The following is a 16,099-nucleotide window of genomic DNA, read 5'->3' as shown; positions in this document are numbered from 1 at the left end:
ACTTCTCTGCACAACTTCTCATTGCGTCTCTGCTTTTCTCCGTCTTCATGGACCAAACACTCGTCTTTCTTGGTCTCAACTCTTCCAATGCTTTTCAGAATGGATCCATTACGTTGCTCACCATCGATCATACTCTTCTTCCCTGCAATATTTCTAATCATGTTAACCTCAAAATCATAAAGAATCTCCCTTGTCTTATGATTGATTATAGTATCTCATAGCTGTAGGTTCACTTCATGGCCTTGTTTAGAGTTGTGCTAATGGTTTTAATCTGTTACCTCTGTGGGTTTTAGAAATCAGACGATGAGGACATTGACATTCTGAATCATGAAGAAGATTTTACCTTGCCTCAGAGTTTCTTTGATAAGGAATAACCATGACAGAGCAAGAAGAAGAGATTTTTGTTTCATTTATCTTCTTCCATCTGGGCATCGAATCTAATATCATTCAACTTCCAAGCCCTTTGATCAGTTCTGAACAAACAAACAACCAAAACAACATTGAGCTTTGATCCAACAAGGACAATTCATACACTTCATATTAAGGTGAATTACCTCAGTGGCTTCAGCAGGTTTAGCTTGTTCTTGATTGGGTTCATCAGTCTTGATGTTGTCTTCTCCTGAAAACATAACAGTTTTAACCAAATCTTTCTAAATGACTACCCAGTTTATTCAAAATCTGCAATTGCCCAGATTTAGTGGAATTCACAAATCAAATGAGCTATTCCCACGTTTATTCAAAATCCAATGAAACCAATCTAAAACAGTTTTAACCAAATTTTTCTAAATGACTACCAATATATGTATATCACCAATTCAATCAAAACCAGCAGAAACTGCAATAACCCTATCCGCAATCCGAGAAAATCAAACAGAGACAGAAGAAGAAAGAAAGAAAGATATACCCAAGACAGAGCATAGTTTTTGGACAGCCATGGAAGCAGGAGAAGGAGCTTCAACAAAACCTTTTCACCAGCTTTGAACAATCTCGACAACATTCTCCTCGATTCAAAACCCTCCGATTAGCCTCCGCCGATTCAATCTCCGTCGCATCTCCTCCGACCCGATTGTCCTCTGATTCCATCTCCTTTGATTCCATCTTCTTCCATTGCCAATTCGACTTCGATCGAGAGAGACAGAGAGATAGAGAGGAAGTAGAAAATTAATCAGTAGATATTTTTTTAGCCAACAAATAAGTGACACGTATCGTCTCTTAGATCAGAAATAGGTATACTATATAAGGGTTCTCTTAAATTTTTTCTTTTGTTCTGATTTATTTTTTTGATCCAAAATGCTAAGAACTCCCCTATGAACCTGCCGATGGGGAAGGTCTAAGTTTGAGTTAGACGGACGCCTTCTCACTAAGCCTTTATTTATGGCTCAAATTATTAATGGGCTTTTTTAAAGCCTTCATTCAACAAAAGGATATGTATATACATATTTTTACAGTTGATTAATAAAGATAAAATATATGATTAATATTTAAATAATCTAAACAGTACTTCTAAGAGACTATTACTATAATTTAATAAATAGTAAATGTGAATTTCACCCCAAAAAAAATTAGAAAATGTGTAAATGGTTGATCAAATTTTAATGGCTATATGCCAAAATCAAAGAATTTTTCATACACTGCAATTTTTTTGTTGATGATAATGCAATTTATTGGAGATTTCATTGTAGAATTGCATGTAGTTTGATATGATGTAAAAACACACACACACACAAAATCATTATACTGCTAATATGCTATTACAATTAGATAAACAGTATTAGATTTGCTATTACAATTAAGTTTGAATATCAATTAAAAAACAAAGAAATTCAACCACAATTATAATATGATCTTTTCATTTGTGAAATAGCATCAAATTTTTTCATACTATCTTTCTCAATTGTGTCACTTAAGTACAAATTGTACACTAAGTGATGATAATCAATGGAACAGATATATTAATTTTTTCTCACAATGTCAAAATGGTTAAATGGTCCAACTTCATATTATCGAAAGCAAATAGTATGCCAAATTTTGGAGCTTGATATCCCAAAAAACAATAACAATAAATTAATTATGTCCAAAACCTTTATTTACATGTAAAATACCGAACAAAATTTAATAGTAAATATAGACCTAATGAAATTAATCAAATTCAGCTAATAATATGTGTTAATGAATCTCTACAAAATGCTTTATGAGTTGTAAGGTATTTCATCTTATATGATCATTAGAAAATATATCTCTCATACTCATGATTCACAATTTATCTTTGTTACTTATATTGATTACATTTATTTACAAAAATACTGAACAAAATTATCAGAATGATCAAAATCTTAAGACCTAATTATGAAATTAATTAAATTTAGCTAAATACTGAACAAAATTATCAAAATGATCAAAATCTTAAGACTTAATTATGAAATTAATTAAATTTAGCTAAAATGACGTCGTTACGGTTTGAGCAGTTAAGAAGTAACTTTGATTGCTCTAAACTATATCCATTACCTTCATTTGGTGAAGCAGAAAAGATCAGCTAGAGAATTAAGGGGGTTCGGACTGTTGATACTCTTGAAGAAGGAGGTGGGTAGCTGTGTGTAAGTTGAGCAACGACATAGATGATGCGTATAATGGTTATGCATATGTTTGTTTGTCAAATATGGTTGTCTTCATTGGTTGCACTGAAGAAGGTAGAAAGTTGATTAGGCTAAGTACGTCTCCTAACCAACTTTGTCGTTTTTGAATGCAGAGAACCCAAACGAAAAGATTGTATATGACAGGTTGTAGTTCTAGAGTATTAATACTAAATTAATTACGTTCAAAACCTTTATTTACAAAAATACTGAACAAAATTATCAAAATTTTAAAACATGATTATGAGATTAGTTAAGTTTAGCTAAATACTACTATTATATGTTAATGAATTATGGAAGAAAATGTTGTAGCTGAATTATGATTACACTTATATCATCCAAAGAGCCTCTCTTAAATGATAGTTCGGCTAGTTTCTTGCACGCCAAAAGTGTATTTGGATTCTCTACGCCTACGAAGTATGGTCGAACCACATCGACCGCCTCTTGGTTCGTTACCTATAACGTTCCAAAAACAAAAACAAAAAACAAAAAAACAAAACGTTTTGACACTCAGTTCGTAGACCAAAAAGAGATAATCAACTTTGGAAACATTCATTTCTTGTTATGCTTACCTTGTCCCACAGGCCGTCAGATGCTAAGATCAAGAACTCGAACTCCGGTCTAATCCGTAATGTTCTGGTTTCCGGTTCGGCTATTACCCACTCCTTGAGATACCGGTCTCCAATTCCTCTTGAGACTGCTAGTGTCCCTTGAATTCTCCAAACGCCATTGCAGCAGTCAACATAACCACCCTACACACGCACACAAGTAAGTAAGTAAACCAGACCCAATCAAACACAAAATAAACCAAACAGCACTAAAACATAATTTGAACGCAAAACGCATGGTAGAATGATTCTCAAATTTGCAAATATATATCCAACCCCATTTTTGTGGAATTGCGTTTTCCATTCATACATTTGGTGATTCCAATAATTTGATGAAAAAAACAACATTTTTAATGCAGTTTCCACAATTATGCAATGCTACTAACCAAAATCAAATGCATAAAGATAAAACTCACCAATGCTTCAATCCGTTTGAGCTCATTTGCTTGAGAAGGATTGTGATCGGAAGTGAGAGCTTCAGCGGTTCCATCACGACTCATAACAGCCCGGCAGTCACCTGCATTCGAAACCGCGAGCTCGCCTTTTGATATCAGAGCGGTTACACAACATGTCCCTCCTCTCGAGCCTTCTTTCAAAAAATCCTCATCCGTTTTGATGTAACCTTCCCTTATCGCTCTTTCCATCGACCAACCTTCTCCTCCTGGTCTCGTTGCTGCCATGGCCGCCTCGATATTGTTCCAGAGATTCATCACCGCGAACTCCGCCGCCTTGGATCCGCCGTGACCATCAAATACCCCAAAGAAAGCGTTTTTATGAGCTCCGCCGTCGTCTTGATCAACCTCCGCGACATACCGGTCTTCCATTGGTCCGCGTCTTCCTCTCTTACAATAAACAGAGTAGTATCCATCTTTCTCCGCTTCAACAACCTCTACCCCTCTCTCCGGCGTCTCTCTCGTCGTACTGCACCATGACACAACCGCAGGAGCCGCGGTTAAGTCAAGCATCGGTGGCCGTTTCCTTTTCAACACTGTTTCAAGATCCGAACCCGGATCAGTATTGGTCGTAGTCTCCCTAGGCTTCCTTGGAGGACAAGCAACCATAGTCAGCTTCGGTGGTGTTGAACGAGGAGAAGACGACGGCGTTTTGACAGACGTAGGAGAGAAAACAAGCGGAGGTGGGAAGAACACGGGAGATTCCGGAGCCATGACTACAGATCTCTTCATCTTGAAATCGTCGGTGTGTTTCTCCTTCTCTCCGTTTCTCGTTTGTTTGATCGGATTCTTAGTGAGTTGCATATAAGAAAATAAACTAAAATAGGGTTCTTCTTCTCTTTTGTTTGTTCTTATAAATATTGTTCTTGGTGTGTTGCTTATTTATAATTTCTTGTTGTTTACGTCTGAGGAAAGCAAAGAACTTGTGAATAGGGAAATAATAGTGGGCGGTTGGTTTGGATTTTTATATATGACTAAGTTTTTTGGTCAATGGTCAACGAAGATTATTTCTCTCTCTTGCATGCTAATTAACACCTTCGTGACCAAGTCTCTCTCTCTCGTAATTTAGTCAAATTCACGTCGGTGCCCAAATTAACCCATTCGTCTCTATCATTTTCTTTGGCTTTTATTAAATTGCCTTAACGAGATTTGTGTACATTTGAATAGGAGAAGGTTGGACTCGGACTCGGTGATCGATCACGTGAAATTTTATACTTTAAATGGTGGTGGTGAACTATATTTCTTGCTGCCGTCCATTGAATACGACGTCGGTGTCATTTCTAGATTTTAAAATTATTACGGTCAAGTGAAATATTTCGAGGATCCAGTAGTACTAAGAATGAGGGAACTAGTCAATTCTGGTCTTGATACCAAACCTTTGATCAACTATGCATGTATCAGATTTATTAGAATCTTGTAACTTAATATAGTATTTTTGCATTCATTACTGAATTTAATTCGAAAGTAGAAACCATCAAACTTATAATAATCTGGTCAATGTTAGTCTATATATGGATCATAATTCAATTTTTTAAAAATATGAATAAGTATACTAATGGTTCGAAAACGTTTGATAGGATGGTACTATATTTCTGAGTGCGAGTCAATCGATTCCAAAGAGTTGAAACATATGCCTTATCAAGAAAATCTATATCCATTTTTATAAGGAGTGTTGGTATTTATATAAATGATACTTAAATAGATACATATAATAGTTCGTTTGTTATAGTCTATTGCAAAAATTGCTTCGTGAATTTATTTATGAAGGTTGTAATATTAATTCAACCTGAAAAGTTTTCAAACGTCATAAGAAAAAGTCAATTATTTTCTGTAGACCTGGCAAAATGTAATGTATTCATTTTAAGGAAAGAGGATTAACAATTGCTCTTTTCTTTTAATCGACGTAAGGCATCATATCATACGCAAGTGTGTTTGCATTAATGATGTATAGATGGATTTGGTGTGGGGGAGCAATTGACCCTAACTCGTCATAGGAACACAAGTAACTTCCCTCGTAAGAATCACTCTCATATCGGCCTTTTTTTGTCTTGGCAAGTTATCGTTTTTTTTTTTTGGTTTAATTTGTTCACAATACAAAACTAAAAACGTTTAGCTAAGTGACATTGATAACCATTTGAGACAAGCTAAATTTACATCAAAATATGCTACAAGCAATAGGGAATGCCACATAAAATCAGTTAAATACAAGTGATTCCTTACTCTTTTCTGTATGCAGTCATATTAGAATCTCTATCATTCTAATTTCTAAATGTGGAAGACACAGAAGCACAAAAAAAGTATGGTCGATTGTTTTCAAAATCACTCATAATCCTTTATTGACTAGCTATTATTGCAAGCAAAATGTTTAAATTTCCTTAGAAAATTGATTACATTAAACGGATCAACTTCTACACGTGCAAGTTCATCTTATTAAATAAAAATGACCGAAAGGAATAAGGTGTTGCAAAATCAAAGATTAAGAAAGGAAAAAAAAAGATTTAGTTGTTAAATTCTTGAATTAAGATTCAACCCTTTTGAAGTTGACAAAAATATTCTCTCTTTCATTTATATTTTCAAAAATAAGACTACGCCTTCAAATTTAAATATTATTTTTAAAAGGGAAAATTTGCATATGAATTTGATTGAACTCTATGAACGTATCTAATCAATTTGATCGGGAACTGAACATGACGAATGGACCACCTAACGTCAACGAGTTTTGACCAACAAATATTTATACACCTAACCACAAGGCACAAATTCAAAGATTGACTCCTAGCGTTCCAATCATGAAACCCATCCATTGTCTTGTCCATATACGTCAAGGTTATCAAGTTCTTCTGCAGGTGCTCATATTTACTTTCATACAGTATAGTCAAATGATTGAAAGAATTTATAAATATGAATAAATAAAAATAACATCGGGGGTATAGTTATAGGCCACGCGGCGAAGATGCACGGCACTATCACGTTCAAAGTATACGTCAGCTATTAAATACAGACTCGTGGCATGTCAGCAGCAAAGAAGAGCACACGTATGACGTACCGATTGTCCCTGATTCACCACGTCGAACATCTACGTTGCAACACAAGCAAAACGACCTCCAAATCAAAATCCAAGCCCTATTTATAGATCAAGCTCCTCGAGCCTTCTCCGTATCATCATCAAAGTCGCTGTGAGTTTGTTTGGTTTTTCTAGCGTTTAAATAAACTTGTGTGTTTTAAGTAAGTATAGTGCAATGGCGTCTCATCAAGAGAAGAACACTACAAGAAAACAAGCAAATAGCGACTGCACTATTAGTCACTATTTAGTCGCTAAACAGTGTGTTACGACTAAATAGCGACTAAAACCAGTAGTCGTAAATCGAGAGTCGCTAAAATAAATAGTCGTAAAATTAGTCGCCAAATAGCGACTACATTACGACTATTTTGCGTAGTCGTAAATGTAGTCGTAATATAGTCACTAAATTTAACGACTACACTACGACTATTTTACGACTATTCTAAATAGTCATAATGTAGTCACCAAATTTAGTGACTAATTGAGGACTAATTTATGATTATGTATTTAAACAATATTGTATTTATACAGCATTATATATATATATACTATTTTGATAATATATATATTTTATTAATTATTTTTAAATATATATAAGTTATTGGAATGAATTGATATTAAAAATAAAAAATACTATATTTATTATTATGAGACCATAATATCAAAAAAAACTGTATTACAAAATAAAACTAAAAACATAGTTAAAAATAAGAATACAAAGAATACATCATACTACTAAAAAAAGAAAGTAAATATTGGAAATGCACAAACATCAAGGGTTAATGTTTGAAGCGACGGAGAAGGAGGTTGCTTTGCTTTCCCAAGAAGTCTTTTGCTTTTGAGATGAATGTTGAAGATTTTGACCTGAAGCAAACTGCAAAGACCGAGACAAGGAGAAAGGAAGCTGAGCTGATGGAAGCATTTCTTAAGGAACTTAAGGCGAGGGAGAATGAGCTCAGATTGCCTAATGACACCATCAGAGAGAAATTAGCTGAGCTGGAGAAGAAATAAGTTTGCTTAAATATACATAAACTGGATTTAACAAACACAAACGAGGGAGAATGAGCTCAGGCTGCTTACATACCTTGAAGCGAGGGAGAATGAGCTCAGGTTGCTCACATATACCTCCTAAACTCGATTTAATAAACCCAAACAACTTTGGTTAACAACTGTGAGTCTATATGGTCACATGAATTCTCTTATGAACTGGATTCCCTTGGACTTAGCTCAAGCAAATATACCTTAGCCCTGGAGCGCCCAACATGAGAAGGACGAAATAGATATTGCCTATTCAGGTTACTGACTTCAATAGTGTCCATTTTAATCTGTAACATCGAACAAGAACCAGGAAAAAGAACTTAACAGCGAACAAGAACCAGGAACAAGAACTTCACGAGCAGAACTCAAGCGTTACCTATAATTGGTTGGGCATTGACATGGACGATTGAAGGTAATAAGTAGGAAAGAGTCTTTCCAGAGCCAGTTTCAGCAATGCTAATAAGATCACGTCCCTTCATTGCCATTGGCTAGCCCTGAGATTGTATAGGCGTAGTAGGTTCAGTTAAACCAGCCTTCTTAATCTCTTCCAAAACATAATCTAGGCCAATCAAAAAACTCTTATCAGTAGATATATACAAAAGAACTTACATAGACATGTAAGTGAAACTGATCACAGTCTAAATCAAATGAAACAGAAGTCAAATCCAGTAGTAGTTCTTTTGGATATGAAATCAGCTTACCAGGAAAGCCAACATCACGAAAACTCTTGACAGGTTTGGTAATATCTCAACAACAGTAATTTCCCTCAGCTTACGATACTCTTCAACTTCTGCCTCAGTCATAGCCGCCACAGCCTGCGATTCGACATAGAAATTCTTCTCGAAAGGAGTCAAACCATCCAAATCTAGCTTCCTTGGAGAGTCATTGCCATCACTATCCTTTTTCATGCTTGATGTATGACTACATGAGCTTCCGTATGATGAAGCCCCACCAAACCCTGAGTCACTAAGAACACACAAATTTGAAAATGAAACAAACTCTTCTTCTCCAAAAGTAAACACCACAGAGAATCGAAAACGCTTAAAGCACACGAATTCGATCAAAATTAAGCCGGACTGGCTTCATACTCGGTACAAAGGAAGTGTATAGAGCAACTAAGTGGAAAAAAAATTCTGAGTTTTATCAATTTCAATACGAAAGCAAACACACACACACTTACCTTCGACGGTGTGTTGTATTCAGAGCGGTCAGCATCAAGTAATTTGGTTCGTTCTCGGAAGTAGTCTTTACGGGTAGGTTCCTCATGTTCAGGGATTCGACAGTGAATGAAGGCTACTCCAGAGCGTGAGTAATTACGAGATCTGAGATCCGCAAAAATGCTCTGGTACCAGATCTAAAAACTTGAGAGGATGAAAACAACGACAAGATGAAGATCGAATAGAATGAAACAGCGGGCGGAGGAGAGAAAGTTAATCGGCTAAAGAAGAGAAGGGGAGAAAGTTAATCAATCCCTCGTGAAGGAGACGAAAGAGAAACAAGAGCTGGAAAAAACCTTGTCCGTTGGATTAAATTAATCAACGGTTGATAGTGTAATCCATGTGTTTACATATCATCCAATAAAAAGCTTTCATTATTTAAAGAGTAATTTGTTGGATCAAAACATATATACTTTGCAATTCTGGGTTCATAATTCAGGAAATGACATTTGAAATTTATGATTTGGGACTTGGGGTTTTGAAATTTAGAAGAATATTAGACTTGATTTAGATTTAAAAATATTTTTTTTTAGGTTTTAAAATGACTAAGTTTAATAAATTTTGTAAGTATATAGTTTTTGGAAAGACTGATTTATATGTAAATACTAAATAGTTTTACATCTTGGTTTTATAGATATTCAATGGCTATATTTTGGGTGAATGATCTATGATTTAATTTCTATACATGAATTATAAAGGTTTTAAATTTAAGGTTAAGGGTTTTTGAGCATAAGTTTTGGGTTTATGGTTAAGTGTGTTGATAAAAATATAGGATTTGGAAAACTATAGTTTTTTGGGGTTAAGTTTCGAAAAATTAGTTATATACATATATATAATGGTTATGGTTTGGTTTTATGGTTTTTGAATTAATTTATAAGATTAAGAATTTAAACTTCAAAATTTAGATTTGATGATCTAGGTTTTGAAGTTTGGTTAAGGGTTTGGGGGTATAGGGTTTAGGGTTAAGATTTAAGATTTGGGGTTAAGTTTTGAAAAATTAGATTTTCTTTTAAGCATTAAAGCTTGGTTTTATGTATATATAAGAATGGCTATGTTTTAGTTTTATGGTTTAAGAAATAATTTCTAATATTAAGAATTAAATATTCAGGATTTAAACTTTAAGTTTATAATTTAGGTTTTGGAGTTTGGTTAAGGTTTTGGAGTTAAATTTTGAAAATTTATATTTTCTTAAATAGTGACTGATATACGACTTATTGGCGACCTTTACCATGAGTTGCATCTTAGTCGTTAATTTAGCGACTATTTAACAACTATATGTTCTGTTATACAATATAGTCATAAAATAGTTATTAAATTACGACTAAATTACCGACTACGGTAAGTAGTAGCAAAATAGTGACTATTATACGACTAAATTTTTGTAGTCGTAAAATTGTCGCCAAATAGTCGCTAAATAGTGGCTAAAAATGGCGACTACATATGTCGTCGCCATTTGTAGTCGGAAAAAGCATGTTTTCTTGTAGTGGAAGCAGCTGGACGAGAGGGCAAAGAAGGGAGAGACTGTCGTACCAGGTGGCACTGGAGGCAAAAGCTTCGAAGCTCAACAACATCTCGCTGAAGGTCTTTCTCTCTACCATTTAATAGTTGTATATATGTATATGAAAGTATATTCATGATATTAATGTTTGTGGAACCTTATTTATTAATGCATGAAGGGAGGAGCCGAGGAGGGCAAACTCGGAAAGAGCAGTTAGGAACTGAAGGATACCAGCAGATGGGACGCAAAGGCGGTCTTAGCACTGGAGACAAGCCTGGTGGAGAAAACGCTGAGGATGAAGGAGTCGAGATAGACGAATCCAAATTCAGGACCAAGAACTAATAAATCGAAGCTTCGCACGGTTGTAATATTATAATCCGGTTTAGAATCTTTCCATGTAGTTATACGTACGTTATGTTTAGTTTCCTATCGTACGTAAGTTCTTTGTTTAGTTTACGGGATGATGATCATGACCATGTCCATGTGTGTATGTTTTCGTCAACGTAAAAGTTGTTTCGTTTGTTTTCCGGTAGCCATGTTTTGTCTCAGTCTTTAATAAGAAGTTAAAGATTGTGGGATACTGAATAAGAAGTTAAAGATTGTGGGATACTGAACATAGGGTATACTAGTGCGAGTTGAAAGTGAGGGAATTAAATATGAAACTCCGAATGAAAACAACAAGTTGAGCTAATAATTTAATTTATTTAGAAGAAAAAGAAAGACACAAATTCTTCGATATATATGTTAAAGTCTATTCGTGACTAGAATATGTCAAAATTGTGGTGACCATATGCATTGAAATAATTTTAAATATAAGTGTCATATTTCAATGTTATTAAATGGATAAAGAAGATTGTCACAACTTTTTTGGCTAAGAAAACTTCTCTTTTAGGGAAAAATAGGAACCGTTCAATTTTGTTTTCCTAAACAGTTTAATGCGTCATAGAAATCACACATAACGGTTTCTATAGTTTGGTATTTAAATGCGTTACCGCAAATGTTGACTATCCCCAATAACGTTTGCTGACCAAAGTAGCATGAAAAAAAAAAAAAAAAGTTGGTAGAAATACTCGACCGGTTCAGCAGTAGTCTCACTTAGCTAAACCGATTTTCCCCTTTATTAAAACCGGTTATTAACTAACCGGTTCGGAGAATTATCTCTAAATCTCTTCGCCGTCGTTTTTCCAATCTTCTCCGGTTACTTTTGTCGGGATCTGGTGTTTTTGTTAGCTGAAAAAGCTTGGATTTTTTTTAGCAAATTCTCACATTTCAATCGAAAAAAAATATTAATTTTTGTAGATAATATACAGAGAGAGCAACTCATTCCATGTATCAGGCAATCCCGGAAGACACCAATGATAACAATCAGCAAAAGTTCTCGGATCCAATCTCTGCTCCGTTGTTATGAGCTTCCCAGTTTTAGAACCGTAAAATGAGGTATGCCCATCTTTTCTATACTCTGACATCTTCGTTATGTTGAGGAAACGTATCGGCACATTTGTTGATTTCGTCGCATCCACTGCGATTTCGTAAAGTCTTCGATTTGTTCCAACATCTATTGGTCTTCTTGACATGTTTAGTATTGGCTCTGTCTCTCTTTCACATTTGCTTCCTTCATTGGATCCCCAATCTGAACTCCTGTTTGCAAATTGAAAAAAAAGGATCAGTCTTTTTGCAAAGTTTTGATTTTTCTTGTTATGAGTTGATGATTTATAGTACCTGATATGAGTTGGTGACATGCTGCTGAAGAAGATAGATGTTTGATTTGGGTTAATGTTTTGTTCTAGCCAGTTTGTCCATGTTGATAACACTTGTTTGTATCCAATATAGATTCCGGTTTCTTCATAGTCTTCTTTTGAGTCGTTTTTGCTGAAAGATCCTTGTTTTCTTTTAAGAAGCATCAATGTAGAAAGCTTTTTTTATCAAGATTGGCAAATTTGGAAGTTTGGAACTTGGTAGAGAGAGAGTGAGAGACTATCTATCAACTTACAGAGTTTTGATCTTGGAATGTCTAGTCCACCATATGTATGTGTTGAATACAAGGTAGTCTGCGTCTTTCCAGTTCTCACCATGCTTCGAGATTGATTGTGGTATGATTACTGGTTCCGTATTCCCGTCTCGCTTGTCTGGAGGATCAGCATTTGATTCGACTAGGAAAGGTGCCCAGTAAAATGCTATGGTTGTATTGTACTCCTCCTACACATTCATTCAAATTACTAGAGAAGGTAAGACTTCTTCGGCTTCTTCAATTATTATCTTTTTGTGCATATAAGATATAGTCTTGAAGACCTTAATCTTGAAGATGGACATTTGTGCTGTGTGTTTTAAGGTCTTGTTCCCTGAGGGAATCACAGATTGGACCATACAAACCATGGATTGCCACTGATTGTAGTGTATTGAATCACCAACGAATATCAGTTTCTTCCCCCTGAGTTTCTCTAGCAGCACCTTTCCATCAAACCTAGAACCCCAAAGAAAGAAAGTCTATTGAGAGAAAAAGAGAGTGTTTACTCATTTTGCTTATTTTGTTCTCAGAAAGGTGGAACTGACCTTGGCAAAGAGCAATCTCGAGGTTGCCATCTCCATTTCTGGTACTTAGAGTCTGGCCTCCCGTTTCTCGTACATGCCACCCATTCTGAGAGAAACTCACATTCATCTTCTTTGTATAAAGGATGTGTGACGTTATCAAGAACCCATTCACCTGTGAAAACATCACAGATCTCTAGTGGAACCAGATCAGTCTTCTTGTCTTTATCTTCTTTGCTTTGTTGTGGTGAACTGATGTGTTCTTGCACTTTATGTCTCTTGGATTCCTGAAACTGGCCAATCCTCAGCTGCTTCTCGTTGTACAGATAGCATCCGAGAAGGAACACTGGAAGAAGAATGACTGCAAAGTAGAGCAGAAGAAGGTAACCTTTCCTTGCTCTGCCATCGATTTGTTTCATACCGTCACGTTATGTTTCTGGAGATATGAGAAGAATGGTATAACAACTATGAATGTTGGGTCGTAGTTGGTTTATTAACTCCAACTAATTCAACATATTTTACAATCATGGAGCTGATAAAACACACCTACTAATCTTGTCATGTATTGTAACTATAATATTTATGTTTCCCTGCGTAAATGTACACTTTATTCAACAAATTTTTTTAGCCTAATTCACAAAACAATCTATGGCATACTTGGCTCTCACTATATACATCACAAGAATTTCGAAATAACCAAAAAAACAAAAAAAAAAAGGATGAAAGAATCCAAATAATTTCATCTTTGAGAAACAATGTGTGTATATAGAAACTCATTCCAAGTATCAGGGAGGCCCGGTAAGCACCAATGGATGCAATCAGCAAAATTGGCTGGATCGGCTTGCTGCTCCCGAGTTAGCAATTTGCCTTGCTTGATCGTGTAAACCGAAGTATGTGCATCTTTACGATACTCTGACAATGCAGTGATGTTGAGGAAATGAATAGGAACTTTGAGAGACTGCGTGACGTTTTCCACAGCCGAAAACAGTCTGTAATCTGTCCCCACCTCAGAAAACTGAATGTAGTCCGTGTTTACGATAAAAGACATGTTTGAGATCGGTGTTGTCTCTAAAGCACACTTTATACCAACAGGATTATCCCAATCTGAGCTCCTAAATAATGAAACACAAATTACAATCAGTTATATACATTAGATAACAAAAGAGTATGGATGGGAGAGAAAGAAACTAATTACTTGATGTGAAGAGGAGACATGCTCATGAAGAAAACAGTTGTACTCAAAGGATCAATGTTGTGGTCAACCCAATCTCCAAATGTCCTCAACATCCTCTTGTACGCTACTGGCCGTTTGATCTCATCATACTCTGTATCCCCATCATCGAACGATCCACGTCTGTTTTCATCACCAAAATCGTCAATCCTCAGCCATTCATTACCTCAAGTGTGTGTGTGTATTATTTAGTGTATGCTACTACTTACAGGACTTTGATGGAGACCGTGTTCATCCACCAAATGTAACTATTGAAGACAAGAAAGTCAACGCCTTTCCAGTTGACTCCATGCTTCTCGATAGACTCAGGCATTATTACACGGTCGATTACACTGTGCATCTTCGGATCGTCCGAATTCGATTCCACCAAAAATGGCGCCCAATAGAACTCCACCGTTGCGTTATAGTCCTATATTTATATTAAAATTTAGTTTTGCGTATCCCAAAAAAAGTAAGAAATTGTAAAATAATGTCATTAGCGTCAGTGTCACACAAGTGTATTAATTAGGATTACCTGGATTTGGAAAACAGTGAGAGAACCAGTCCGGTTTAAGCTCTTTCTACCGGGAGGAATCACAGATTGAACCAAACAAACCATTGATTCCCATTGGTTCCGGTTAAGCGAGTCACCGACAAACATCAACCTCTTGTTCCTCAGCTTCTCTAGCAAAACTTTTGCTTCGAATCTTTCAATCAAACCAATCAAAAACACACACAATTATTGAAAAAGACCAAATCAATCAAACCAGAAAATTAATCAAACAGAGCATCTTGAAACAAAGGTAAACTTTACTTTGGTAAAGAACAGTCTCTAGGTTGCCATCTCCAGTTCTGATACAAAGAATCTTTCCTTCCGTTTCTTAAGCAAGTCACTTGCTCCGTCAAGAACTCACACTCTTCCTCTTTGTACAATGGATGCGTCTTGTTATCGAACACCCACTCACCGGTGAAGAGATCGCAGTCTTCCAGTGGCACGTTCTTGATCGATTCTTGAACATTCTTTAGTCTCTTGGAGGAGGTTGTTGAGAAAGAGAAGTCAGCAATGGAGGATTTGAGGTTGTCATTGTACATGAAGACCCCGAAGAGGAGAAGGAAGAAGACGATTACGAAGATTGAGAGATTACTACTCTTCTTCGTCTGCTTCATGGTCGATCCTGTTTCGAAAAATGGAACTCCTGTTCTTGAAGGTTGCATGATCTGATAAAAGAAGAAAGAAGAAGGACTTGGGGTCAACAGTTCAGTGTCGGTATGTGGCTCGGAGAGAGAACACGAAGGAGAGAGACAGAGAGAGTAATCATATGGGAAAAAAAAAAAAAAATTGGGATCGTTAAAGATTTAAACAACTTCAGTATTGGTGGATTTGGATTATTTTTGTCTTGAAAGCTTTATTGGTTAGTGGACACCAAATTTCCTATACTTTTCCTTTTTTTACTTTAAAATGTAAACTCTCTTCACAATCATAGACTAAACTATTTATGGAGTTTTGCAAAGAAAAAATAAATAAACTAGTTGTGGAGTAATTGTAAAGAATAAATGTAGAAGCAGCTTAATATTAGTTACTTGTCTCTTATCAATTTAGTTCAAATGAGTCTTGAATTTTAAATTTAAGTTAGAAAGGATAATAATTCCATTTAAATATTTTTATTCAAAGATTTTTTTAAAAATCCAGCTAATGAATTGCATGCTTGGATTTAATTAAAAAAAAAAAAAGTCTTTATAAATCCCTTAAATCGAGTATATGAACTTTGAAAACCGACAAATAGAATGGGAGTGACAGTGTAATTTCTCAAAATTCATGTGTAACCGCGATAATAGGTGATTAGCATTAATACACATCG

The 16,099-nt window shown here is 35.5% G+C and overlaps 3 protein-coding genes and 3 long non-coding RNA genes across 9 annotated transcripts; 2 read left to right on the top strand and 4 right to left on the bottom strand.

Annotated features, from left to right (window-relative positions):
- Positions 2,529 to 4,594, bottom strand: LOC104782491 (probable protein phosphatase 2C 30). Of its 2 annotated transcripts, XM_010507440.2 has the most exons (4): positions 3,655 to 4,594; positions 3,203 to 3,382; positions 2,958 to 3,086; positions 2,529 to 2,678 (listed from the first exon to the last, which is right to left on the bottom strand). In XM_010507440.2, the coding sequence occupies exons 1-4, from the start codon at positions 4,492 to 4,494 to the stop codon at positions 2,667 to 2,669; spliced, it is 1,161 nt and encodes a 386-aa protein (XP_010505742.1). In that variant the 5' UTR covers positions 4,495 to 4,594; the 3' UTR covers positions 2,529 to 2,666. The 2 variants fall into 2 exon arrangements, with proteins under 2 accessions (XP_010505742.1, XP_010505741.1); XM_010507439.2 differs by lacking the exon at positions 2,529 to 2,678 and having other exon boundaries at positions 2,914 to 3,086.
- Positions 7,436 to 9,246, bottom strand: LOC104782490. 2 transcript variants are annotated; one of them, XR_767019.1, is made up of 5 exons: positions 8,970 to 9,244; positions 8,491 to 8,755; positions 8,166 to 8,348; positions 7,836 to 8,076; positions 7,436 to 7,715 (listed from the first exon to the last, which is right to left on the bottom strand). It is a non-coding gene; the product is annotated as an uncharacterized LOC104782490 (long non-coding RNA). The 2 variants fall into 2 exon arrangements; XR_767020.1 differs by having other exon boundaries at positions 7,488 to 7,747; positions 8,970 to 9,246.
- Positions 10,478 to 11,084, top strand: LOC109132720. Its single transcript, XR_002037781.1, has 2 exons — positions 10,478 to 10,587; positions 10,683 to 11,084. It is a non-coding gene; the product is annotated as an uncharacterized LOC109132720 (long non-coding RNA).
- On the bottom strand, positions 11,503 to 13,473 carry LOC104782488 (protein trichome birefringence-like 30). 2 transcript variants are annotated; one of them, XM_010507437.2, is made up of 5 exons: positions 13,055 to 13,473; positions 12,794 to 12,965; positions 12,495 to 12,700; positions 12,224 to 12,391; positions 11,503 to 12,142 (listed from the first exon to the last, which is right to left on the bottom strand). In XM_010507437.2, exons 1-5 carry the CDS (start codon positions 13,447 to 13,449, stop codon positions 11,791 to 11,793), a joined length of 1,293 nt encoding a protein of 430 aa, XP_010505739.1. In that variant the 5' UTR covers positions 13,450 to 13,473; the 3' UTR covers positions 11,503 to 11,790. The 2 variants fall into 2 exon arrangements, with proteins under 2 accessions (XP_010505739.1, XP_010505738.1); XM_010507436.2 differs by having other exon boundaries at positions 11,503 to 12,391.
- Positions 12,611 to 13,747, top strand: LOC109132719. Its single transcript, XR_002037780.1, has 3 exons — positions 12,611 to 12,729; positions 12,834 to 13,095; positions 13,176 to 13,747. It is a non-coding gene; the product is annotated as an uncharacterized LOC109132719 (long non-coding RNA).
- LOC104782489 (protein trichome birefringence-like 28) lies at positions 13,622 to 15,455 on the bottom strand. The gene is made up of 5 exons (XM_010507438.2): positions 15,055 to 15,455; positions 14,776 to 14,947; positions 14,471 to 14,670; positions 14,226 to 14,384; positions 13,622 to 14,142 (listed from the first exon to the last, which is right to left on the bottom strand). The coding sequence occupies exons 1-5, from the start codon at positions 15,453 to 15,455 to the stop codon at positions 13,770 to 13,772; spliced, it is 1,305 nt and encodes a 434-aa protein (XP_010505740.1). The 3' UTR covers positions 13,622 to 13,769.

The sequence above is a fragment of the Camelina sativa genome, chromosome 4 (assembly GCF_000633955.1).
Source record: "Camelina sativa cultivar DH55 chromosome 4, Cs, whole genome shotgun sequence".
NCBI classification, from domain to species: Eukaryota; Viridiplantae; Streptophyta; class Magnoliopsida; order Brassicales; family Brassicaceae; genus Camelina; species Camelina sativa.
The sequence above is the reverse complement of the archived record's forward strand: the minus strand, read 5'-3'. Positions and strand labels throughout refer to the sequence as shown.

Coding starts and splice junctions, on each gene's coding strand:
- LOC104782491 (XM_010507439.2), bottom strand. CDS start 4,494: ATGCAACTCACTAAGAATCCGATCAAACAAACGAGAAACGGAGAGAAG. Junction 3,383..3,654: donor TCAAACGGATTGAAGCATTG/GTGAGTTTTATC, acceptor GTGCGTGTGTAG/GGTGGTTATGTTGACTGCTG. Junction 3,087..3,202: donor CTGACGGCCTGTGGGACAAG/GTAAGCATAACA, acceptor GGAACGTTATAG/GTAACGAACCAAGAGGCGGT.
- LOC104782488 (XM_010507436.2), bottom strand. CDS start 13,449: ATGAAACAAATCGATGGCAGAGCAAGGAAAGGTTACCTTCTTCTGCTC. Junction 12,966..13,054: donor CGAGATTGCTCTTTGCCAAG/GTCAGTTCCACC, acceptor TTGGGGTTCTAG/GTTTGATGGAAAGGTGCTGC. Junction 12,701..12,793: donor TGTCCATCTTCAAGATTAAG/GTCTTCAAGACT, acceptor ATGAATGTGTAG/GAGGAGTACAATACAACCAT.
- LOC104782489 (XM_010507438.2), bottom strand. CDS start 15,455: ATGCAACCTTCAAGAACAGGAGTTCCATTTTTCGAAACAGGATCGACC. Junction 14,948..15,054: donor AGAGACTGTTCTTTACCAAA/GTAAAGTTTACC, acceptor TTTGATTGAAAG/ATTCGAAGCAAAAGTTTTGC. Junction 14,385..14,470: donor ACGGTCTCCATCAAAGTCCT/GTAAGTAGTAGC, acceptor TGATGAAAACAG/ACGTGGATCGTTCGATGATG.